Source organism: Chamaea fasciata, unplaced genomic scaffold, assembly GCF_029207755.1.
Source record: "Chamaea fasciata isolate MVZ Bird 193981 ecotype frontalis unplaced genomic scaffold, bChaFas1.0.hap1 SCAF_20, whole genome shotgun sequence".
Lineage (NCBI taxonomy): Eukaryota > Metazoa > Chordata > Aves > Passeriformes > Sylviidae > Chamaea > Chamaea fasciata.
Window position 1 is genome coordinate 5,568,360 of NW_027094105.1, and position 24,002 is coordinate 5,592,361.

Consider the following 24,002-nt stretch of genomic DNA (forward strand, 5'->3'; position numbering starts at 1 on the left):
TCTGCAGACACAGACATCGATGAAGTTCCCTCTCAGCTGCCTTCTCTCGCGGCTAAACAGGCCCAGCTCCCTCACCCTTTCAAATGATTCTTTTATTCCCACTTTAGACTCGGGTGTGTTCTCCGATTTGATAATTACAGGGCAGCAGGTCGGCCCCCTGTCGGGTGTCCCGTGCGGGCTGTGCCCTCAGCGGGGAGCGGGGAGCGGGGCTGCCATTCCCGAGCCCCGAGCCCCGAGCCCCGAGCCCCGGGCCCCGAGCCCCGAGCCCCGAGCCCCGGGCCCCGGGCCCCGAGCCCCGGGCCCCGAGCCCCGAGCCCCGAGCCCCGAGCCCCGAGCCCCGAGCCGGGGCCGTGCCGGGGCGGTGCCGCCGTGCCCGGGGCGGAGCGGCCGCTCTCCTCCCGCCCTCAGCCGAAGATGGCGGGTGCCGGCCGAGTGTGGCGGGCCGGAGCGCTGCTCTTGCCGCCAGCCTGGCGGCTGCGGGCCCCGGGACGAGCCTTCGGCACCGCAGCGGGACGGGCAGGCAGCAGCGGCGGCGGCCGGTTGATGCTGGGCGCTGCGTTCGCGCTGGGCGGCAGCGCCGGGCTGTGCCTGGCGGCGCGGCAGCGCCTGCGGGAGCACTCGGCCGCTGAGGTAACGCCGGGGGCGGCTCCCCTTGATCCCCGCCGTGCCCTCCCCGAGGCCTGCGGGGACCCCGCTGCGGTGGCGGCGAGCCCCCGGGGACAGCGGATCCCCGCGGACCGAGCGGCTCCTTCTGCCCCGCTTTGAGTGAGGGAAGAGCTTAAAATGGTCTGGGAGGCCCCTGGCAGAGCATTCCTTGAGGAGCTGTAAGGAAAGGCTGTCACTGAGGGCTTCCTGGGGGTGTGGAGCCTTTTCTGTTGTTGGTTTTTCGCAGCACCCGCGCGGGGTTGTGTAACCCAGTAATTTGTAAATGAGAAACAAAGCGGCGTGGCTGCATTTGCTCTTTAATGTGTGAGGAATTATTGGCACGGCCTGTCAGGCTGCTGAGGTGTAGCAGCTTTGCGAAACATCCCGTAACTGATGTCCCGGTGGCCCTGGGCTCTCCCTGCCTTTGTGCCAGTTGTGGCCGGGTTGGTTAATGCCAGGAGTGTGAACTTGGGCAGACACAAATGCAAACTCTGCTCTCCCCGCCTTGTGGCCTCAGCAGAGGCTGTTGTGGGGGAGGGATTGGCTTGTAAAAGCTTTGTTTGTGTTTATTTGAATACTACTGCAAATGGTTGTGTTTTTCTATAGAATTCTGTTTCATAGAATAGAAAGTATAAAGGGGTAAACTGTCTGGGTTTAACTTATTTTTTCCCGGCTGTGAATAGGAGTTTCCAGCACATTAAAGAGATGTTTAGATAAACAGGTTATTGGTCCCTATGAATGGTGAATATTTAAATATTTGATGCCATTCAAAGAAAGCATCTGATAGCCAAGATATGCTCATGTCAGATGTGGACACTGAATGTCAGTGACTATGACTTCATGACAGAAATAAGGGTAGAAGGAAGGTAGTGTTTATATTTTTAGCAGAAAATGGAATCTTCTGTTCTCTTTCTTCCCCAGCTGCCTGCAGGGAGCCTGCAGCTCACTCTCTACCAGTATAAAACCTGTCCTTTCTGCAGCAAAGTAAGAGCCTTTCTTGATTATCATGGACTGCCCTATGAAATTGTGGAAGTGAACCCGATCATGAGGAGAGAGATTAAATTCTCTTCCTACAGAAAGGTGCCCATCCTGCTAGCCAACGCTGGGAGCCCTTTGGTAAGTCTCCCTGACTTGGAGCCTCAGCATATATGGGGAAAGGTTTTGAAGAATTTCCTTTTCAGTTTAATCAGTTTCCTTTAAAAGGTTGTTTTAATCCTGTTTTTCAGCAATTGAACGACTCCTCAGTGATAATCAGTGCAATAAAGACCTATCTTATTTCCAGGTAAGAAAACAGGGTGATCAGAGAAGAGTTGAATGTGGAGGACCAAGGTTAAGTAGAGATTTGGAAGACTCTGAGTGTGCCATAAGTCTTTGCTGACCTCAGACTCTGAAGCTCTGAGTGACCTGAGCCTGGCTGTGATAATATGGGTGGTGCCTATATATGCTGTGATGTGTGTGATGTAAAGCAAAGCTTGTACCTTTCAGAAGTACTTTCTCATCTGTGAGATTCTGTTTGTACCAAACCTGCATAAGCATGGACTATTGATAGTCCTGGAACTGAGCTTACAATTAGCCAGTTATAACATCTAGAGTGAAATGGCATTGTTGTGCCTATGGCCTGTCCTTTAGGTCTGCTTGAGAATGGTAGGAAGTAGAATGCCTGCAGAAATTTCTGTTCTGTCACAGACAAAAGTATGTGCACTAATAATAGTTATTTGCAAGTAGCTGTTCCAGTCTCTCTTTTTTTTTCTTTTTTTTTTTTTTTTTTTCCCAAACAGAATCTGGAACATTGTGCACTTACTTTTAGAATAATACATTTTATAGTGTGTATCTTTCAATCTGTCCTTTCCTCTTGCTCCTTTTTTGTAGCAGCCAGATCGGTGCTAACTGTTTCTTTTCACAGGAGGAATAGCTTAGAAGAAATTGTGTCCTTTTATCCACCTGTTAAAACAGTGACTGAGAAAGGCAAGGAGGTGCTTGAGTATGAGAATAAATACTGGCTCATGCTGGATGAGAAGGAGACAAAGAGAGTCTACCCTGTCAAAGAAGTGAGAGTGTAAGTGCTCTTCAGTTTCTGGGCTCTCCAAGTAGGGTCACAGCCCTCACCATATGTCCTCAGGGTTGATGTAGATGTAAAATCCCACCAGGGCTGACAAGTCTTGTCACACCCCTCTACGTGTTTAGAGCTTCATTAGTTGGTTTGCTGTGTTTGTTACATAATTCAAAACAAAGCTGTTAGCCTAGTTACCACCACCAAGGTCACACAGGCCTTCAGCTGCCTCCAGTTTCCTTCTTGACCTTTCCTTTGTGTCACAGAGGAATGCTATTGCGGGAGAGTTTCCCTTCCTGCTTTATTTCTCATATTGGGCAGAGAACTGAATGGTCTATCTTAGTCTTAAATTCAGTTTGAGATTGAAGGAGCCTTCCCAAAGATAACCATGCTGAGTGCATTTTAGAGAGGTCACCAGAGTCCCAGGGTAGGAGTGTTTGACCTTGGAAGGATCTCTGGTTAAGGCAGCTGTGATCCTGACTCCTGTAGCCCTTCCATCTGTACCTCACTCACTGAAAACTTTCTTTTGACTGCTCGCAGGGAGGAAATGAAGTGGAGAAAATGGGCAGATGATTGGCTTGTTCACCTCATCTCCCCCAATGTTTACCGCACCCCCAAAGAAGCCTTGGCATCTTTTGATTACATTGTCCGTGAGGGGAAGTTCGGCACCTTGGAAGGTCTCTTTGCCAAATACGTGGGGGCTGTTGCCATGTTCTTCGTTAGCAAGAGGCTGAAGAAAAGGTTGGTATCACTAATCACAAAGTACACAAGAGGAGAAATAGCTCCTCCTTAGCTATGAACCCCAGCTGTCAGAGGGCAGAACCTAAAAATTTTAAACTGAACCATTTAATCTTGTATGAATAACAACTGTACTTCTTTAACTGGAGGTACTGAACCCCTCTACTCAGTCACTATTTAATTACTGATTGCCACTTCACTCTGAAATACTGCCCTTACCTGCACAACAAGACCAGCCCATAAGGCGAGAGGTGGTAGAAGGTTAAAGAAAGAAACAAACTTGAGTCTTCAAACTGATTCTTCTCTTTATCCAGACACCAGCTTCGAGATGATGTCCGAGAAGATTTGTATGAAGCAGTTAACGAGTGGGTAAAAGCTGTTGGCAAAAATCGACTATTCATGGGCGGGAACCAGCCGAACCTCGCTGACCTGGTAAGAGCTTCATCCCTGTGGTTACTGTCAGGTGGATCACAAATTATCCTGCTGCTCATCTCTGTGAAATGGTTAATACAAGTACAGGCAGAGAAGTTGAGTAACATGAGATACATTGTCCTTTGTGCAGTAATACAGTTCCCACCTGGTGGGGACTTCCTGCACATAGATCCTGATCCTTCCTTACTGTTTACTCATAGGAAGACATGCATATTCTTAATTAGCTTTCTGCCATTTACTCTTCTTGCTAATCAGAAGGATGGATCAGATGGCAGGACACAGGAAGAGCCGTACTGGCTTGGGTGACACTTGTTGAGTGAGACACTAGTTGTACCCTAAGCCATTCTCCACTGCTTTTACAGTGTTGTTCTGACCTCTCTGCTCTGCACAGGCCGTGTACGGGGTACTCCGGGTCATGGAAGGGCTGGAAGCCTTTGATGACATGATGGTTCACACCAATATTCAACCTTGGTACCAGCGCATGGAAGAAGTCATTCAAAAAACTGGAGTTGCAATCTGATGCCGGCTGCAGCTGCCTCCCTGAATTACTTGCATGGTGAAAACTTCAGAAGAAATGGCTTTTATTTTTAGAGTTGACTGGTCATACCTAATGGACTGACATGTGAGCACAGAGACCACCCAGTTCAGAACATCAAGTTGCTGTGAGAGAAGGGTCCAGCAGGGTGTTTGTAGAAGGATGGGGACAAGTAAAAGAAAGGGATCTTTTATGCTGCTGGAAAGGAGATGCTTTGAACTGAAGAATGCAGCAAAAAGGCTTTTTTCAGACAAGAGACATCCTCAGAGCAAGTTACTGTAAAAGCAAGATGCTCTTGGCTGGTGTTATGGCTGTGTCAGATGTGGTAGGCCTGACCAGCTTTTGCCTCAGGCTGTCTTCTGCTACTCATCCGTGTCACCTGAAGTGTTTTCCTGACTGCGATGCTGGAGACTGGTTTTTAAGTGACAGTATTTCCTGCAATAGAATCTTGTAAACCTCGTGCTAAGGAAACTGGAGGAATGTGCAGTGCTGGAGAAGGCACTGCAGTGAGGCAGGGACAGCAGCGAGGCTGCTCTTGGCAGGGGCTCTGCTTTCACTCTTCCATGTAAACGGTTCTCTCAGGACTTGATTCTGTATGGTGTGCACGGATAAAGGCTGGCTTTATTCTGTCCCCTTTGTGAGATCTGAGTCCTTACCTTACCATTTACACCCAAAGAACATGGCCTACACTGAAATCACAAATTCAGAGCAGTTATTGGAGTTATTCTGCTTGTCTTGCATGAGCTGTCTCTGAAATATCCCTGAAGATCAGTTTGTTCTTGTTTTAGGAGAAGAAGGATTAACAGCCTTCTGCGTGGCCAGGGGATCTCTAAATGTTTCTGTCATGCAGGAGTAACACAGGATTTGCTGATGTGGCAGTCAGATTAGGAGCTGTACCTGCAGCTAAGTCTTCTGAGCTGTGCTGGGTAGAATCATAGAATGGTTTGGGTTGGAAGGGACCTTAAAAACCATCTTGTTCCAACCCCTGCCATGGGCAGGGACACCTTCCATTAGACCAGGTTGCTCCAAGCCTCATCCAGCCTCACCTTGAACACTTCTAGGGATGGGGCAGCCACAGCTTCTCTGGGCAAGCTGTGCCAGCAGCTCCCCATCCTCACAGGGAAGAATTTTTTTGTAACACACCATGTAACCCTGCTCTCTTTCGGTGGGAAGCCACTGCCTCTGTCAAAGTCCCTCTCTAGCTGCAGAAACAATATTTGCCATAGCAAGAGACAGTGCAGGTACAAATGTGAGGGATCCTCTGCACAGCCAAAGCTTTAGTATCTTTAATTACCACCTTGGTGAAGTTCTATTTCCCTGGAAGAACAGGCAAGTTTCAGGGAATCTGATTTGTGGTATTTCAGATGCAGCTGAGGTTGCTCTGTAACTGCTTGCCCAGTGTGTGTTCGTGGGGAGTACCTTTATTGGTTATAACAGTGGTGGTGGTAGAGGCTTTGGGTTTTTTCTGAATGGAGGACTAGTTCCAAATTCAGTTATGATCTGACTCTGAAAGGAGAAAAAAAACGTTTACAGTACAAATGGCTGTGTGGCTGCTCTGACTTTGATTTCTTTAAACTGTTCTGTACTGAAACTTGTGTTCCACAGTATCAACAGGCAATGTTCTTTTAAAGAATTATATTGAGCATGCATAAACAGGAGGTTGAAGAAACCCTTGATGATAATTTCAGCATCCACCTCAACCCAAGAGGGAGGAAGAGATTTTCATGTTAAATGAGGATCTGAAGCACCAAAAGCTCAGTGACTCCACCTCTCCTTGCTGTGCTACATGAATCAGTCCTCTCAAGATGAATATCCCTAACACTAACATGCCAATAATACTGCATTAAATAAAGACTGTTTCAGGATTTTGTATCACCTTTTATAGAGTCTTAGAATGTTAAGAGATTGGAATGGACCTTAAAGATCATCTACTCCCACCTCCCCTGCCATGGGCAGGGACACCTCCCACCAGGCCAGGTGCTCAAGGCCTTATCCAACCTGGCTTTGAGCACGGCCAGGGTTGGGAATCCACAACCTCCCTGGGCAACTTGTGCCACTGTCTCACCACCCTCACAGGGAAGATTTTCTCCCTAATATCTGACCTAAATTTCCTCTCTTTCAATTTTCACCTCATCCTATCACTACAGTTCCTGGTGAAGCGTCCCTCTCTCCCTTTCCTGTAGCCCCCTTCAGATCCTGGAAGGTGCTCTAAGGTTTCCACACGACCTTTCTCTTTTCCAGGCTGAACAGCCTCAGTTCAGCCTGTCTTCATAGGGAAGGTGCTCCGGTCCCCTTATCAACTGCGTGGTCTCCTCCAACATTTCCACGTCCTTTTGTTGGGGATGGCCAGAACTGCACACAGTTGTGGTTAACAATTTACAGTAAAAGTGGCTGCGTACACAGTTCCGGTGTCACCTTTTAGACGGCAAAACCCCTCTCAAAGGCAAGGACAATTGAGTCAACAACGCCGTTATTTCCCCTCTGTTCAGACCCCCCACTGCCGTAGGCATGAGCAGCCCCCGCGGGGGCTCCGCTGTGCCGGTCGCGCCGGCCGCAGCGAGCGGCGGGCGGTTACCGGGGGCGGTAACCGCCGCTCAGGCCCGTTCGAATCGCCCAATGGTGGAACCGCGGGCGACGACGAGGCGGCGGCGGCGGCCGCCGGGGCCCTGCGGCCGTGTTTTTTGTGTCTGCTGCGGGTGTCCTCTCCCGAACTCGACCCACGGGCGCCCCTGCAACTCCCGCCGCGCCGATGGAGCGCTGAAGTGGCTCCGGACCCCGCGAGGGACCATCGGGTGAGAGTGCCGGGCCCGGGGAGGGTCGGGCAGGGCGTGCCGGAGGGGGGGCTCCGCTCATCGTGTGGGCGTCTCCTCGCCGTTTGTGTGGCCCCTCACCGTGTGCGTGTCCGAGCCCCGGGAATTATTCCTTCCTCCGTGCCTTTCGGTCTCCTTCCTGCTGGGAGGCCAGCGGGAGCCACGGGGCTCGCAATAACGGCGCGGTGCGGGCCGGCGTTGGGAGCTGCCGGGCCCTGCTGGGCCCGCCCTGCCCTCAGAGCTGCGAGCAGCCCTCGGCCCCGCGGCCGCCTCCTCTGCCGGCCTGAGGTGGCCACGGGTTCCGTGGAAAACCTCCCGGCGTAAGCCTTGTTGCTAACGGAGACGCGGTGGCAAGGTTTGGTTGAAGACTTCAGACCGCCCTTGGGAAAAAGGTGGTCAAAACAACCAGCAGTACTTGGAATTGTTCATGACTCGAAGCAGGGGAATCCTGTTCCTTCAGAAAGCTGTGTCTTCATCTTCCTAAATTAAAGGAAGTACTGCTGTGTTCCTTAAAAATTGCAGCTGGAATTTGGCAGTTTGTAAGTGAATAGTGCCATCGTGTAATTGTACAAAACATTTCCACTGTTTAAAACGATTTCCATTGTCAGTATGTTAGGAATTATAGTCTCCGTCCTTCCCTCATCCTGTGCTGTACAGAGGAAGCTAGGGCACACCAGCTTTTATCGTTTGGGTTCATGCACTTGATATGTTTGAGCCTTGGTATTCCCTTAAATCAAATAGAAGAGGATGTTCAGAAATTGGCACCTTTTCCTCTTAATAATTTTATTATTTCTGTATCAGGCGTGTCTCATCTGTCAATGAAGAATCTACCTCTTTCCCCAAGACCGTGTCCAGAAAAGTCAAAAGCTTGAAAGTAACTGTAAGTAACTTTACCTCGGCTGACAATATCCTTTCTGCCAGAATCAAATTAGTGCTGCTGGTGGCTTTGTGTAAGATTTGCAATTGCATTACACCTTTACATCAACTGATGACTTGAACCTTGTGTCTCTAGGCTTTTCTGTGTTGTGTCAGGTTATGGTTATGTGTTTCTGTGGAGATTAAAGAAATGCTGTGATGCAATGGCTTTTAAGGATTTATGCTTTAAAAAGACACTCAAAATTCAGCACATTTGAGGGAGCATACAGGTTCAGGGTTCTAGGATGGAGTGGTCTGATGACTTCCTGATGGTTTTTCTTAACTGTTAAAATAATTCTCTTCTCCCTGCTTCAAATTTCTCTTTGTAATCAGATTTTCTTGGCTATAGGAACACTTGATTTGCTCACTTGCTTTAAGACTCTGAACTTCGATGATTCTTACAGACACCTGCTATCAATCCAGCTGCATTTGATCTTCCGTAACCAGGGTAAAAGCAGAAAATACTGGAAGCAGAGGAAATTGTTTGTGTTAATCCTGGCTTTACAGAAGAGTAGTGTGCAGTTCAAAATGGCAGATGCTACTGATAAAAAGCTCAGATGTTCACCAAGGCTGGCCACTGTTCCTGTCTGAACACTGAAGGAAATGTTGTTATTTCCAGTTTCCTTATTCACAGGTTTCCCTTCATTGTATTTCCCTTTGCCATTTGTGGTAGAAGAGCCATGAAGAACCGTTCCTCATCCCCCCCCTTGCACGTCCATGTGGATGAAAACACTCCTGTCCATGTCCATATTAAAAAGGGGCAGAAAACCACACCTGCAAAATGCCAGGTAGGAATGTGTGCCTGGTTGGTTGTAAGGGCTGCAAAGAGGAAGTTGAATGGCCCTAGAAGCATCGCGAAATCTTCCAGGTCTGTTCTAGTGTTGTGTTAGAGCTGGGGGACTTCATATTCAGTGGTGAATTTGCAGTGACACATTTGCTATGTTGATTTGTTGAAAGATGATTTTGGTATGATACAAGATTGCTTTTCATGTTCATGTGAGAAATGTTGCTTCCAATATGATATTGTTTGGAGGATTTTTTTCCCTTTTATTTCTTGGATCTGTGTCCTGATAATGTTTTTTTTATTTGGCTTAATATCTGTTTTTGGAGGAAAGCTTTGAGGAGAGGTAGTACTTACACATTTCAAGTAGCATCTTGATTGTTTTAAAATAAATGTGTTTAAAAAAAGAATCTTGATTCAAACCGTCTTCTGGCATTAAGGACATTCTCTGTCCACTGAGCTCTGCAGCAAAGATCTCTTCGCAGCCTTATCCACAGGAGGCACAAGACAAAACTGAAGTTGAGGTTCTAGCTATTCTATATCCTCTTTTGTTGCTGGATATTTATGGAAAGTTGTTCTAAAAAGTTGATGGAAGTTGCTAGCTCATTCTTCCTTATCTACAGACATCCTGTTCTAAGTCTTGATTAATTCTGTTTATTGCTAATGGCAAATTTCATAATGGGATGGAATGACAGTGAAAATAATGAGTCCTATAATTAATTGCCAGTAGGGAATGTTTACAGCATCTGATTTTTCTCTAAGGTTAGAATTGTACAAAAACACTTTAACTCTCCTTCCATTAGAGCAGCTCAAGTTCAATACAAATAAATGTGGATCTTCTAGTTGACTGCAGAGTAGGGAAAACACTTCCAGGGCATTCCAAAATCAGTCACAGTGTCAAATGATACAGCTGCTTTTTTTGTGAGGTGAATCTGGGATGGAGAAGGGATCTCATGGGGATCTGTCTGGTCCTACATCCAGCCATCCTGTCAGCTGAGTGTGCAAAAACCTTTCCTTCTGGCTGCCGTCAGCTTCCCTTGGTGTCTGCTACCTCATCTCACCTGATGCATCCTGTGCAACACTGCTGAGAGTTCCATACGAATGATCTTTCATTTGCTTTTGCAGCACTAGAAATTTCGAATGGTTCTTTAAGGGTCTGTAATTTATTTTATTTTCTCTTTCTATAGCAAAAGCAGAAACAGAAATCAAAAGGGGATGGTGTGCAAACCGTGCGGGTGAAAGCTAAGGCCCCTTGGATACCCCCAGGCAAAACAAGTACCCGTGATACCATCTTGAAGTGGGAGGTACAGCTGGCTTTGCTCTTTAAAACAAACTTTGAGGTTTAGCCAAGGTTGAAGAGAGCAGTTGTGTAGTGAGAGAGTTGGGCAGATCTGAAAGAAGGCTACTGTCACCTACTGTCTATTTGAAGTGTCTTCTACAAATCTTTTTCACTTTTCAATATAGAAAAACTGAGAATCAATAAACAGCCTGTGGCCATGCCTTTCTGTCTCTAGAAGCCAGACACATTTGTTTATTGTCGTTTTACTAGTGCCCTTCAAGATCTCATCTGGAGGCTCAGTAAGGGACTACTGGTCTCAGTCTCTTCCAAAGCACGGAGCGTTTGTGTAGCATTGTGTCATACTTTCTTTCTTGTGGCTTGATAGTTTTGCCTCTTGTATTCCTGGCACTTCCTACATGAGGATTTGAGCTTTGATTAGTTTTTCTTCTTTTTCGTTGTACTCTCTCTGCATTCTTGACCTTTTCCAGATGGAAATGGAAGAGCTGTTTGTAAATGTTTTTGGTTTGTTTTTTTTTCTAGCCTTGCTGCAGTGATGTGACCCAGTCTCTGCTTTTTGGCAATGTTAGCTTTATAATACTACTTATAATGTTATACTGAAAAAATGATATCCTTTATTCTCTGGCAGGAATCAACTGGGCGTCATGAAGCTGCACCTAATCCTGAGTGTGAAAGGATGCAATCAGTGCTGCGCCTCAGTGACCTCTCCACAGATGATGATGCCGCTACTTGCTGCAAAATGAACCAGTATGAAAAGAAGATTGATAACCTGATGAATATGGTGGGAACACTGAAGAAAGAGGTGAGGAGACAGTGGAAAGACCTGCTGACTGGAGCTTTGTAGCTGATCATTTGACAAGAGGAGGCTGGAGGGAGGTCTTGGTGCAATGGAAGGCTACCCAGGCTGTTGGTAGCTTGCTTGAAAATAATCTGAATTGTTTGGAATAGCTGAGGTATCTTGGTGAGAAATTCACTAAGCGGCATTGTGAAACATTTCAAAGTATTATTAATTATAAAGGTATTGCTGTGCTTTAGCTTCCAAATAATCTCTCTTGCCCAAGCCCATTATAAAACAAAAATCAACTGAAGAACCACGGAATCATTAAGAATCACAGAATGAACTAGGTTGGAAAGACCTTTGAGATCACGAAGTCCAATCTGTGACCTAACACCTCCTCATCAACTAAACCATGGCACTGAGTGCCACGTCCAGTCTTTTTTTAAACATGTCCAGGGGTGGTGACTCCACCACCTCCTTGGGCAGCCCTTTCCAATACCTGACAGCCCTTTCCATGAAGAAATCCCTCTTGATGTCCAACCTGAACATCCCCTGACACAGCTTGAGGCCATTTCCTCATGTCCTGTCACTTGTCACCTGGGAGAGGAGATACTTAATTTTTTTTATACTTTCAATAAGTTAATTGGCTCTGAATGGTTCATTGATTTGGGATGTGGATTCTGTGTATCACTTCCAAAGCCCCTGGTTTAAGTTTTACTCCAATATCTTCAGGTCGAGATGCAGAAAATGGAGGAACAGCAGGAGATGACAATGCGTCTCCTGGAGGAGAAGGAAGAACTGGATGAGGTCACAAAAGAGCTGGTACAAACAGAGAATGAGAACACTCGGCTCCGGCGCAACATCGAGCGCATAAAGGAGGAGAAGGACCTGACTGCGTAAGAAAGCTTCACTTCTCACTTTTCCTGCACTAGTGGTATCCACAGGCACTTTCCTCCTTTATTCCTGACATGATTTGAGCTTGTAGCTGCTGCTGAACAACTGATGTACTTGGATTTTTTGGTCACCTTTTGGGAGGGGGCTCCAGATTGCAGTAGCTGCAGAGAGGGGCTCTAGCATGATTTTTGGAGTGGAAAAAAAAACCTGCTTTGAGAGGAACCTGAGAGCAGTTGGCTTGTGTGGAGGGTCAGCCTAACTCTGCAGTTAGTATTTTGATGATTAAGGGATTCTGCTTGAATTGTGATGATATTGATAGAATATCAATAAATGAATCAACATGGAGCTGAAAACTAGAGGAGAAATTTTGACCTTTATAAAAATCATACAGAGCCAGGAGTGACAGCCCCCGAGAGGACAGAACCATGGCTTTTTTCGTAGTGATCCTGAAGGTCTGCAAGTCTGACATTTTTGCATCTGCTTTGTATCTAAAGAATTAGTGAAGTTTGTGTCTCCAGGGGGTCATTAGTGTTTTAAGAGAGTTAGTTTTATTTTTTCCTTAAGAAATATCACTTGGAAGTTAATACTTTGTATTCCTTTTTCAGAAAACTCTGTGAATGCTTCTGAGATAACAAGTGCTGGCTAAAAACATGGAGCTGCATATCTTGGTGTGCTTTTCTGTTTTCTGTTTGGCCATTTTGAGTCTTACTTTTGGTGTGGCATAAGGAAAAGCACAGCATTGTGTTTTGGGTTTAACAGTGCGTACAGTTTTGGTATAAACCTGATTTGTCTGTCCCCTGTAAACTTCATAGCTGTGATCTTAGCAAGCTCCTGGTGTCTGCTTACTGTCTTTTCCCAAAACAGCTTCCACACTGAAAGAGGCTAAATACTAAGTGGTTTTTGTTTAGAGCTTTTTATCCTCTGATTTGGGCTTTTTATGACTTTTAACCCAATAAACTCTGTATCAATAGTGGCTGGTACAGCTCCCAAAGCTTCTTGTTTCTCTCATGGCTGAATTCTCCTTGCAGGCTAGAGAACGAGTGCTTGCAGCAGGAGAAGGAGCGTTTGATGACCAAGCTGAATGAAGCAGAAAGGGATGGGGCAGCAGCTGCCAGACAGATCCACGCTCTGAAAAATACCATTGGGAGACTCAACGTTGTAGGTGTCCCTATTGTTCTTGCTTTTACTACATTGTCCTGTTATATGACTGTCTTAAAGAAGTAATGTTATAGTTGCTAATCCAGCAAAACCTGAGGAAAAGTGGAGGGATTTAACATCCTTAAGGAGTTTGCTGGTTTGGTTTTAAAGTGGGATATTTACTTCCAGTTACCTTCTGCACAGAAGTGAACAATTATTTCCTTTTGTTTATGTTTTGTGGGTTTTGTTTGAGCTTGATGTGTTAGGTTTTTCTCATTACTTTGTTTGTTTGTTTGTTTATTGTTTTTCCTTCAGGAGAAACACATGAGCAGCACAGATATAAATGCCCTGACAAGACAAAAAGAGCTTCTGCTCCAGAAGTTGAGCACCTTTGAGGAAACCAACCAAACCCTCCGAGAACTTCTTGCAGAGCAGCAGTGCCGGGAGGTGAGACCTGCTGTGTGTGGAACCTGGCTGATTACAGGAGGCTGTGTTGTCTCACGGGCTGGAAGGGGATTTTGAGTTTGAAATCTTCCAACTCTTTTTCCCAGCCCTGCAGCAGACCCTGTCAACCCATAAATGTTGGATTGTTTTTATTTGGGATTTTTTTCTTTATCTCTGCCTATTTCATAGAGTAAGACTGTTTTTTCTGCTCTGATGATGGTGGAGCCTCTAAGGTTTTTACTGCATTAAAAGGTTCAGGCACTGCTGTGTTGCCAGCTGTCTCCTCTGGATACAGCTATATCTGCTTATCCTGCAGGTCTCAAACGCTGCTGCTGCACTTGGACTGCTGGAGTCTTGGTACAGCCTCAGCTAATGGGAGCCTACAGATATTCAAGACTTTGATTTTGTAGGCTCTGTGGGCAACAACAGAGAAATTGGAAACAATTCTGTGCTGCATGTAGAAACAATTCTCTATTGTTTGTAAGAGCAATAGAAAAAATGAAATTTCTATTCTTTCTGTAGTCTATATTCCATTTCAGCAAAAGCAGGCTGATGGTAACAGTTACCACATCCACCAGTGAGGCTGGATAAAAGGTCTGAATTCTTCCACATGACTTTCCCTGAGTAGTGTGAGAGTTCAGAATGATCTTACATTTCCATCATGTTTGGTTTTTTTTTTCAGTCTTTGACTGGGAAGTGAAAAAGCTTTCTGAGATGAATAATGATATTTGAAATATTTAGCAAATGTGCTATTTCTCTATATCTTCTAAGAACTGCTGCTGCAGCTGGGAGGGAATAGTTGATTTTCTCAGTTCCATTTAAAGAACCTGTATAAAACTGACTTTTTAGTTAACAGTATTTGTCACGCATTTATTTTGTAGAAAGATGCCCAGAAGGTACTGGATAGGCAAGCAGTGCTGCTGAAAAGGCTGGCTGACTCAGATGCAGAGAACATGGTAAGCAAACCACAGTCTCTCATTTCTGTAATGATACAGCAGAAAGATCTAAAATGGCAAGCCCTTCTTTGTCTTATATTCTGCTGTCAGATCTTACACTAGTGCCTTTTAGATCAATAAAAAAATTATTTGAGCTTTTGAGGTAATCAGAGCCACTACATTGCTCCTCTGGTTAACAATCTGCATTTCAAAGTGGTTGGATTTTCATTTCCTTTGAAATATGGGGACTTAGAATGGGGATAATTCTATGTATTGAGCTCTGTCATTGGAGAGATTACCTTGTGCCAGTTTTTGTTAATTTCCTTTTCTGTAAACCGAGACAAGAGTTCTTCTGGGGTTGCAGATGCTGTTGTTGTGGATAACGGACCGTGCCACAGATCAGGTGGTCTTGACAGGGAGGCAGTTATACCTCTTGCCTTCTACCTGCCATCCTAAATGTGTTTGTTCCTGAACATCTGTGTGGTGTTTGTTTTTCCAGCAACTTCAGATCAGGCTTCAGGGAAAAGAAAAGGAATTGGAAAGCCTCACAATTCAGATAGTGACAGAAAAGGTAATTTTGTTTTTCTGGTTTTCCCTCTCTTTTCTACTTTCTGGTTCTGTAAAACCATAGGCAGTCCAAAAGATGAGGTTGTTTGCAGACTGCTATTTTGAGATCACATGACTGACTTGCTTTTAGAACTAGGCAGATACCAACTCTCACACTGTTGTGGGTTCCATATTTTGCTAATATGACACCTGCCACAAAGAATTCTCTTTGCTTGAGCACTGAATTGCTGTTCTGTTGAAGGTCCTGTTGGTTCCCAATCGCAAATTCCAATCTGTTCCTTAGTTCAGGAAGTAAAGGGGGAATGCAGTGGAAGAGATCAGATATGAAGGATATTTTGCCCTAGAACATACCTTTCAGGCCAGTCATTCACATGTGTCATAAAATAAATGGCTGTTCATTTGCTCCCTTTTTGGTGGACTAAATGAGCTGTGAGGGTCCATTGAAGAAATCTTGAGATTACTACTGCATATAATAAAGCGTTCCTTCTATTAGCTTGTTGAGTAAAAACATGTTTATCTTGTTCCTGCTTATGTAGGAGCAAGCAAAGAAAGCATATGAGCTCGCCAAAGCTATGGAGACTATGAAGGCCCATTTACAAGCCCAGCTGCGGAGCAAAGAAGTTGAGAACAACCGTCTGGCCACACAGCTGCGGGTATGTCTGCACTGCTCCCTGGGGATTGTCTCTTCCTTTGCTCCCATGGACTGAATTCACTCACAAGGGGAGTAGCACACGCTTCTTACAAAGCCTGGTTGACTGAAATATTGGCTGGTGATGTTTATGCCATTAACACACAGCATGATTTTCAAATTAAGTAAGAAAAAGAGAAGTCTTTTCATTTTTGAGGCATGAGGTGAAATCTTAGCCTTAAGGTCTATGTGCATTAATTAGATTTTATTTTTCCTGAGTTAGTTACTCCATAATTATTGAAAAGATTGCTTTGGTTTAGTCAAGCATCAAGACAAACTGAAACTGTTTAATTTGTGTTTTTGGAAAAATGCTGTGCCAATTTGATCATCCTTGTTCATCTGTTCTACAGTATTAATGAGGAGGAGAAAGTTCCCCTGGTTTATTTTGATTAGAGTTTTATATTTAGCATATGTTGGATGATGTTACAAGGAACATAAATGTGTTAATAGTTTAGAGGAGCTTTAAGCTGTTCTAGTAAGAGCTGCATAAAGCAACATTACTATATGCAAACATTCTATCAATAAAAAGAATTTTCTCAGGTAGATCAAAAGACTGTTAAAACAGTATTTATTTTGGTTGGGAGAGAAATCAGTATTTTAGGAAGCAGCTTATGAAAGAAGAAAGGAAGACTCTTGGAAGAAAAGGAAGATGTCATGTTGCCATCTCTTTCAGCATTTAGACAGGATTGTGTAGGTGAAACCTGACTGCAAATACCTCCAGGCTGAATCATGGGGATTTGTGCCGGGTTCTCATCACCATTTCTAGAAAATTAGTTGCTGCTTTGGGTTTGCAGGTGTAATACGGGCATTAATCCATATAGTGGGTTTTGTTCCCCTGCAGAATGTGGAGATCAGTGAAGCTCAGCTTAAGAAAGAGCTGGAGCTTGCCTTGGAACAGCAGAAAGACATGAAGATGAAGGGGGATGATGATAAAGAGGCCCTGAAGAAAGCTATCCGTGCACAGAAAGAGCGAGCAGAGCGAAGTGATGAGTATGTGCAGAGACTGACTGCCCTGCTAGCAGAAAAGGTACCTGCTGAAACAGGAGAGGCCTGGTTTGAGGGCATGCTTTTAAATTATTGACTTCTGGTAGCAGCCCTGGGGAGAGTCTCTTCTTTGGACTAACGAATTTTTTTTCTGTCTTGATGCCGTGGCCCATTTATGCCAAGTTTAGAACAAACCCAGTTTGCTCAGCTGTCACTGTATTCACTGCATGTCCTAAGTTAAGGGCATCTCTGGGTATTATCTGCATATCTCACACCAGTGATTATTTTATCTTCTCCCTTACTTTTTTCCTCTTGTGTTTCCCTTGTCTGACAGGAAAATGCTATTGCTGAGATCCAGGCCAATCTCGAGTCCTGGAAGGCTCGCTGCAGCAAAATAGTGAAGGAGAAGGATGACCTTGAACTGGAAGCTGTTACACTGAACAGGTTAGAGTAAAATCAGTGCAGAGAAGGAAGCATGAGTGGGGATGTGTTCAAAGTTCAAGGATAATTTAATTGAATTATAGCACTGAAATTAATATTTTAATTGGATTGCTTGTAAATAACCAAGCAAACCCAGCACTGCCTAAGGGCAAGAGCAGAATTTAAGAGGTGGAGAGAGACATGTGACTTCTGCTGCTGACTTGCCACAGCAAAGGCAGACTCTTTAAGGTTTGTTGAGCCTTAAAACTGTTCCTTTGGCATTTTTTAATGCTTTGAATTAAAATAATTTTTGTTTTGAGATCTTTTTGAATAGCTGTAAATGGAAGATATTGAAAGAGATAAGTAGCATAGTTGATGCAAATTTTGTCATGAAGGTAAATGAAAGTGTTAGTATCGCTGCAGTACAGTTGCTGCTACAGGGAAAAGTAGGTAGGTATGGGTTGAGAGAGGCATATCTTTATCCTGTGCATCTTTGAGACAATTCATTTGAGCTCCAGGGGCACAACTCCAGTTAATTTCCAGGAGGTATAAAAAGATGGAAGTAGTTGAACAGTGAAAAAGAGCAGTGTGCATACATGACTGGAGATGGAAGATGAAAGGATAGGGGAAAAGCCATGTTTCTGAAGCTACTTTTCAAAGGTTAAGAGCCTTACTCTTGTCACTTAATGGATTAATTTTCTTTCTGTGTGGCAGCCGTATTGCAGACTTGATGGAACAACTGGCAAAGGTTCAGGAAAAGACACGGGATGAACATGAAGCTTTAGCAGATAAAGTGCAGCAAATGACTGGAGAGAACAATTCTTTGAAGAGAGATAATGAAAAACAAAAGGTCAGTGACTCTAAGAGTTTGAAGATCAAATGCTGGGAGGAAAAGAGGGGGGAATTAGAATAACTTGCTTGGCCACTGAGGACCGAGTCAAATTGCACCCATTGCTCCTATACAGTTTCAAACCTGTTCATATAACCTGATTGTGACAGGGCCAGTGTGCTGGGAGGAGACAGAGGAAGTGTACATGCTGGGAGAACTGTGTTTCTTTCATGTTTTGGCTAGGAGTACCTCCAACTACTGTTTCGTCTCTAGCTGGGATCTTAAATCTTGTCCTTACCTTTATGCTGCTGACCAGAGAATAAACAGCTGTTGCAGCTCATACAGAGAGAATGGTAATCTCCAGAACAAAAAATGACTGGCACATTTCTCCTGTTGTCCTTTACCATGAGTGATCTTGTGGGTGATCTACATCTTTTTTTCCATCTCAAACCTCTGTGCTCTGCTGATGCAAATTTGACAGTCTACTGAAGTCTGGAAAGTTCTGGCAACTTGCATGGACAAAACTGTATTTTCTCAGTCTAGACAACATTAGGCAGCTCACATGGCTGGTACTTCCAAGCACTCAATGGGAAATGTTTTCTTTTTTCAGGCTGCTCTGAACTCAATGGAGGACAAGCTGAACCGAGCACAGATGGAATTGCAGCATCTCCAGAGCTCTGTCAGGAGCTATGAAGGGTTGATTGAAACCTACACGACACAGGTGGGTCTCAGAACCTTCAGTCCTTGCATTAAGGTGTTTTCTCCTTCCACTGTGGCTAATTCTGTAATGCCTTAGCTATTGCCAACTGGAGCAGTTTCAATCACTCCAAGGTGTTGCACACATGTGTTGAAAACTACATCTAACAGATAAAGTCTGCGGTGTTTTTTTGAATGCCCAGGCACAGAAGGCCCGAAAGGAAGCTGATGAGCTGGCAGCAAGACTGGAGAGATGTGAAAATGAGAACCAGACAATAAGAGAAGAAATGAACAGGGAGCTTGAAGAGGTAACTATCCCTCTAAAGACATGTTGTAGACATTCATGGATCTTTGTGTTCTGAATCTAGTGAAAAATCGCTGTGAGTGGGAAAGAAAAGGCTTATCTTGACTCTGCCTTTTGCATCAGTTTTTTTCTCAGGACTTGTTCAATAAGTTTTGCAGAATGAACATTTAGCAGCTTCTTTTTGACTATGTGGCATTCTTCCAAGATGTATAGATCATTTAGTGTGTCCTTTGCTGCAGGAATAGTGGTTTAGAACAGTGGATTAGGTAGGTTACACCATTATCTGATGTGGAACAGCTGACCTCAAAGGCAAAGCTTGTACTTCTAGAAAAATCGAAGCCCAAAATCCAAAATACTCATTCTTACACCATCCATAGGGAATGCCAGATCCTAAGTGAAAGCTTTTTGGAGTGGGAAAAGACCTTAGGTTTTGACCTCTAGCACTGGCCAAATATCCACACAGTGTCCTCATGGTTGTGGACTAACAAAGCTTCATTGAAGTAGAGAAAGTTTTTAGTCTTGATCTTATGAACATTTGAAAGTTCCTCACGTTCTCTCCTTTGATTACAGGCTCGTGAGAAGTTCCAGACCCAGCTTGCTGATCTGGAAAAACTGCCTGAGATCCTGAAGTACACTGAGACACAGCTGGCAGAGTGCCATGAGCAGCTCATGTGCTATGAGAAGAAGAACGCAGACCTGTGTGCCATGATTACAGATCTCCGTCAGCTGGTAAGGGGGGACTGGCAGAAAATGCCCCTACCAGTGCAAACCTCAACTCTGAAAGCAGAATGAATTTCTGAACACAGCAAGGTTCAAACTTCGTCTCTGTTCTCGTCTCGTTTTGAAAAGATTAAACTGCACTGCAAAATAAAAGTGTGTGCCATGTCTTTGTGCAAGAAGTTAGTGGCTTTGCTGGTAGCATTCCTTAATATTTGAAAGGTTTCACATCCCTTGGTGCAGAGTCTTTCTGGGGCTTGTTAGCAGCTGTGGCAGCACTTGCTAATGCCAGCCCTTGCTTCTGTTACCTCCATCCTCTTGCCAGCTTTCCCTCCTGTAGTTTTCTGCTGATGGTGCTGGCCCAACCACTTTCTCACTCTGATTTCAGGTTGTTTTCCCAGTTTCTATTTTTAATTCCCAAAGACTGAGTAGGTATTGCAGGACAATTTCAGACAGGGATGACATCTACAGCTGTGCCTCATGACAGCAGATGATCTCTTTCTGACCACTTTAGTCTGCTTAGTTTGGAATTATAAACCTCCCTGGTGTTTCAGGCTCTGATGCTGCTGTGGGCTGCTGGCATGTTTGTGGCTGCTGTTCTTGTGTGTGTGCTTGGCTTGCAGGTGCTGCTCTACCTGCAGGAATTTATGGGCCTGGCTTTTCTTTTGCAGTACAGATGAGTTTTCCTACACCTTCCCAGACTGTAACTGGAAGCATCAACTTAAATGCATGTTTAGTTCTTCTCTATACAGTGTTCCCTTTCAGAAGCTCTCAGAAGTTACAAATGGAACATACTTCCTTCTGAGAGCTGCATATGTTTTAGGTGCTTGGACATGTGTGTGTAGTGACTACTCTGTGAAGTAATTAATTCCTGTAATTTTTAGATTGACCTCCAGGGGGACAAAATGGAGATGACAAGAGAGAGATATCAGTCTACCCAAGAGGAGAAAAAGCAACTCACCTTGAAGGTGGAGGAGCTAGAAAGGTTAGAAATACTAGGCTCTCTTGCTTTTTTTAACCTTCCATTTCCTTTGTTTTTACAGGGAAAAACAGCTTCAGTCTTGTTCCAGTTCCCCACATGCCTCCAGGATTCTGTGTTTTTGCTTATCCCACAAGGTTCTCTAATCAGTAGCTGTCCACTGAGAGTTACATGCTTTTGCAGCAGCACCTGTTGTGAATGTTGTTAGACAGGATGATGGCTTAGATAGCAGAGAAACCAGCTCCTTGTCCAATCTAGCCTGGCAAATCTGAGGTTACTAGATATTACAGTATTTTTACCTATAAATTTCTCTTAGTAACAATGTCTCAAAAAATGCAGGTATATGGGTACTCTGTAGCTCCTTCAATCTTTGGAATTTTGCTTTGAGGACTGGTGAACTGTTTCTTGAGGCTCTCACCTTTCAAGGGAGAATAGAATCTATTACCTGAGGAGTCAGGACCTGAAAAATGTCAGAATGAAACACACTCCATTTAAAATGAATAGGTTTCCTTCCCTTACTGTCTTAAACTAGAAAACTAGAGTCCACGAGTGCCCAGAACATAGAATTCCTTCAGGTCATAGCAAAACGTGAGGAGTCGATCCACCAGTGTCAGCTGCGGCTGGAGGAGAAGAGCCGTGAGTGCAGCTCCCTGGCACGTCAGCTGGAGGTGGCCATTGAGGATGCCAAAAGACAAGTGAGTCATTTCTCCTGTTTCTGAATTCACCCAATGCTATCCAGGCCGTGAAAGGGGAACAGCGAGAATGCTGAAAACACCTTCTCAGCTTATGACCAGACCTATTAAAATCATAGTGTTCAGTGAAATACAAGTAACGTGCTGGTGCTGTTTGTCAGCGCTGTTGAAGAGCTGAATTCAGTTTGCAACAGAAGAGCACGAGACTGAGCTGCTGCTTATGTATGAGAATGTGTCAGTTAAACTTTAAAGGGCTTTTGTGGGCAATGGGTAGGGAAAAAACATTCTTTCATAGAACATCCCTTTAACAAAGTTGTTCTGTAGGTGGAACAAGCTCGAGATCGGGCAGTCTCCAGAGAGAGGGCAGCCCAGTCCAAGATGTTGGATTTGGAGACCCAGCTGAGCAGGAATAAAACAGAGCTGAACCAGCTGCATCGGAACAAAGAGGATGTGAGTGGCTTGTGGGGGATACTCTTGCTGTACTGGTGGTGCCCTGGCAGCAGCTGGATTCCATAAATCATCCTGTGGACGTGCTGCTGAAGTCATGCAGAGCTGTGCCTGAATGTGACGTGCTTTTGTGTATGTCCATGTATGTGTGACATTGGACAGGTCTGCTGTGTCACAGTTTCAGGAGTGTGTAGTAAGCGATAGGCAAGTGAGAGTATATTGGTGTGAATGAGCTTAGTGTAAAGTTTTGTGTGTGTAAGAAAAGAATCAGACTTTCCTTGTGTTCATAGGAGATTTGCACCAGGTATCCTAGGCAGATTTCAACTTCATTTCAGAGAGTGCAATTTCTCTTCTAGAGGAAAGGATTTCTTTTAGAAGAAGGACTGGCAATTTTTTGTCATGTCCTATTTACCTTGCTTTCTTACTTTAGTTTCACTTGGAATTGTGTTGCCTGATGGATCAGGTCAAGTTGCTTTTCAGAAAAGGGTGTGTTTAATTCCCCATAACTACAGCTAATATATTTTAAAAGCCCAACTGTTTAGCCACGTTGTCTCCTGCTTTTATCAGTGGGTTGCTGAATGGAGTTGGGAATGAGCAGAAATTATAAATATCACGGCACCATCTATGGTAATGTCATCTCCTGCTGTGCTAATTCTGGCTCTCCCCAGCACTTTGGGGGAAGAGTTTAAGATGAAGAGGATGAACGTGGCTGCCTTTCAGCCTGTTTTGTGCTCCCCTGTGCAGGCAGAGCGCCAATACGAAAGCCGCCTCCAGGACCTGCGGGATCGGCTGGAGCAGTCGGAGAGCACCAACCGCAGCATGCAGAACTATGTCCAGTTCCTCAAGTCTTCCTACGACAATGTTTTTAGGGAAAGTGCTTTTCTGGGCTCTCCCAGCCACGCTCGCTCTCTTCTCTGAGGGAAATGCTCTCTCCCTGCACCTTTTTTAAGCACACAGAAGGAACTTTGTTTCAAAAGCCATATTGATAGAGAAAACTGGATGGGATTTCAGGGTCACTGTTGGGCAATTTTTTTTTATTGCAGAATGAGAAAATAGAATTAAGTTGGCATCTGATCAAAATGTGGGGTATCAGCAATACTGGTTTGGTGCTGGAGGTTGGTGTTACACCATAAACTAAGCCCCAAAACCAGGTGGTTTTGCATATAATGGAAAAGATCCTTTTCTTCCTGTTAGATCATGATGGTTTCAGCTCTTAAAACATGTCAGAGGTTTGTTGAGTGTGTTAATTTTTGTAAGAGCTCTCTTCGTGCTTCACTTCTCATTTGGTTTCTCTGTTGGGGAGATCATGTGGGGGTTTTTTGCCTGTGGGATTTTTTAAATAATTTTTTCATACTGTTGGTGTGATGCTGAAAATAACTGAGGTGCCTGGGCTCTACACTCTCAAGAGATAATCTCCTGCTCAACCACAATGTTTGTAACAATTTTATACCAGAAATTATGAGTTTGGTTTGGTTTTTATACTTGATTCTTATATACACCCTGATCCTTACCTTTATTTGTGAGTGTGATGCTAATACTGCTTTATTCCTCCTACCGTGATTTTCTGATCCTGAGTATGCCCCCCCAGGACTGAGCCAAAACAATCTAAATTTGAAGGAGATCAGTGTCACTTCAATTGGGATCTGGTTGCAAATGCCATGTGAGTTCTGGGTGTGTGTGAAATCCTGACTTCGTCTTAAGCCAACTAAGGAGCAGCTGCAGATACTCAACTTCTTAATCAAATTCCCGTGCATCTTCTGGAAAATCAGGTCTTTTGTGTGTCAAGTCTCTAAAGCCCATATGCTCTCTAGTGTCCTATTGTTTCTACTAAATGGTTTTTAGGGGACAAAAATAAACCTTGTTTTTACTTTTCTCTCTTTTGTGTCCTATTTATGTGCAATGTGATGTGGTCATTAGCAGTCTTTGTCATAAAGGTTTTCTAAACTAATCAGTTTTCTAAGGATTTGTAATCGCGTGTGTTTAACACTTTAAAAATTCCTGAAATGCTGGGGGAGAAACCAATAAACTACATTTTCATTAGTTACGGTGGGGATTTCCTCTTCGGGTGCTGTGCGTGTGCCTGAGTTTGGAAAAGCAAACACACCCTAGAGCTGTTAGTGCAAGGCAACCGAATTCCAAACTATTTCTGTGGTTCGTGGGTGAAGCCTTCCCTCCGCTTCTGCGACCGGGGCTGAGCAGCGCAAGGCGGCTGCAGCGCTCCCTCGGCGGGAATCACAGGATAAGTGGGAAATGGGTGAAGCGGCGGCTGCTTCCTCAGCGCTCCGCTG

General features: G+C 44.6%; 2 protein-coding genes across 5 annotated transcripts; both read left to right on the forward strand.

The window, feature by feature from the left end:
* Nucleotides 1-404: 404 nt before the first annotated feature.
* On the forward strand, nt 405-6,265 carry PTGES2 (prostaglandin E synthase 2). Its single transcript, XM_066201316.1, has 7 exons — nt 405-630; nt 1,567-1,761; nt 1,872-1,927; nt 2,549-2,701; nt 3,236-3,436; nt 3,748-3,865; nt 4,257-6,265. The coding sequence occupies exons 1-7, from the start codon at nt 415-417 to the stop codon at nt 4,383-4,385; spliced, it is 1,068 nt and encodes a 355-aa protein (XP_066057413.1). The 5' UTR covers nt 405-414; the 3' UTR covers nt 4,386-6,265.
* A 751-nt stretch (nt 6,266-7,016) lies between these two features.
* ODF2 (outer dense fiber of sperm tails 2) lies at nt 7,017-23,586 on the forward strand. Of its 4 annotated transcripts, none has more exons than XM_066201127.1 (20): nt 8,012-8,090; nt 8,799-8,913; nt 10,094-10,210; nt 10,832-11,005; nt 11,714-11,877; nt 12,904-13,033; nt 13,328-13,459; nt 14,338-14,412; nt 14,891-14,962; nt 15,495-15,611; nt 16,488-16,673; nt 16,965-17,074; nt 17,765-17,900; nt 18,490-18,600; nt 18,779-18,883; nt 19,450-19,608; nt 20,481-20,581; nt 21,108-21,270; nt 21,592-21,717; nt 22,459-23,586. In XM_066201127.1, exons 2-20 carry the CDS (start codon nt 8,806-8,808, stop codon nt 22,630-22,632), a joined length of 2,460 nt encoding a protein of 819 aa, XP_066057224.1. In that variant the 5' UTR covers nt 8,012-8,090; nt 8,799-8,805; the 3' UTR covers nt 22,633-23,586. The 4 variants fall into 4 exon arrangements, with proteins under 4 accessions (XP_066057221.1, XP_066057224.1, XP_066057222.1 ...); XM_066201125.1 differs by having other exon boundaries at nt 8,013-8,090; nt 8,760-8,913; XM_066201126.1 differs by having other exon boundaries at nt 8,016-8,090; nt 8,745-8,913.
* The last annotated feature ends 416 nt before the right edge of the window (nt 23,587-24,002 follow it).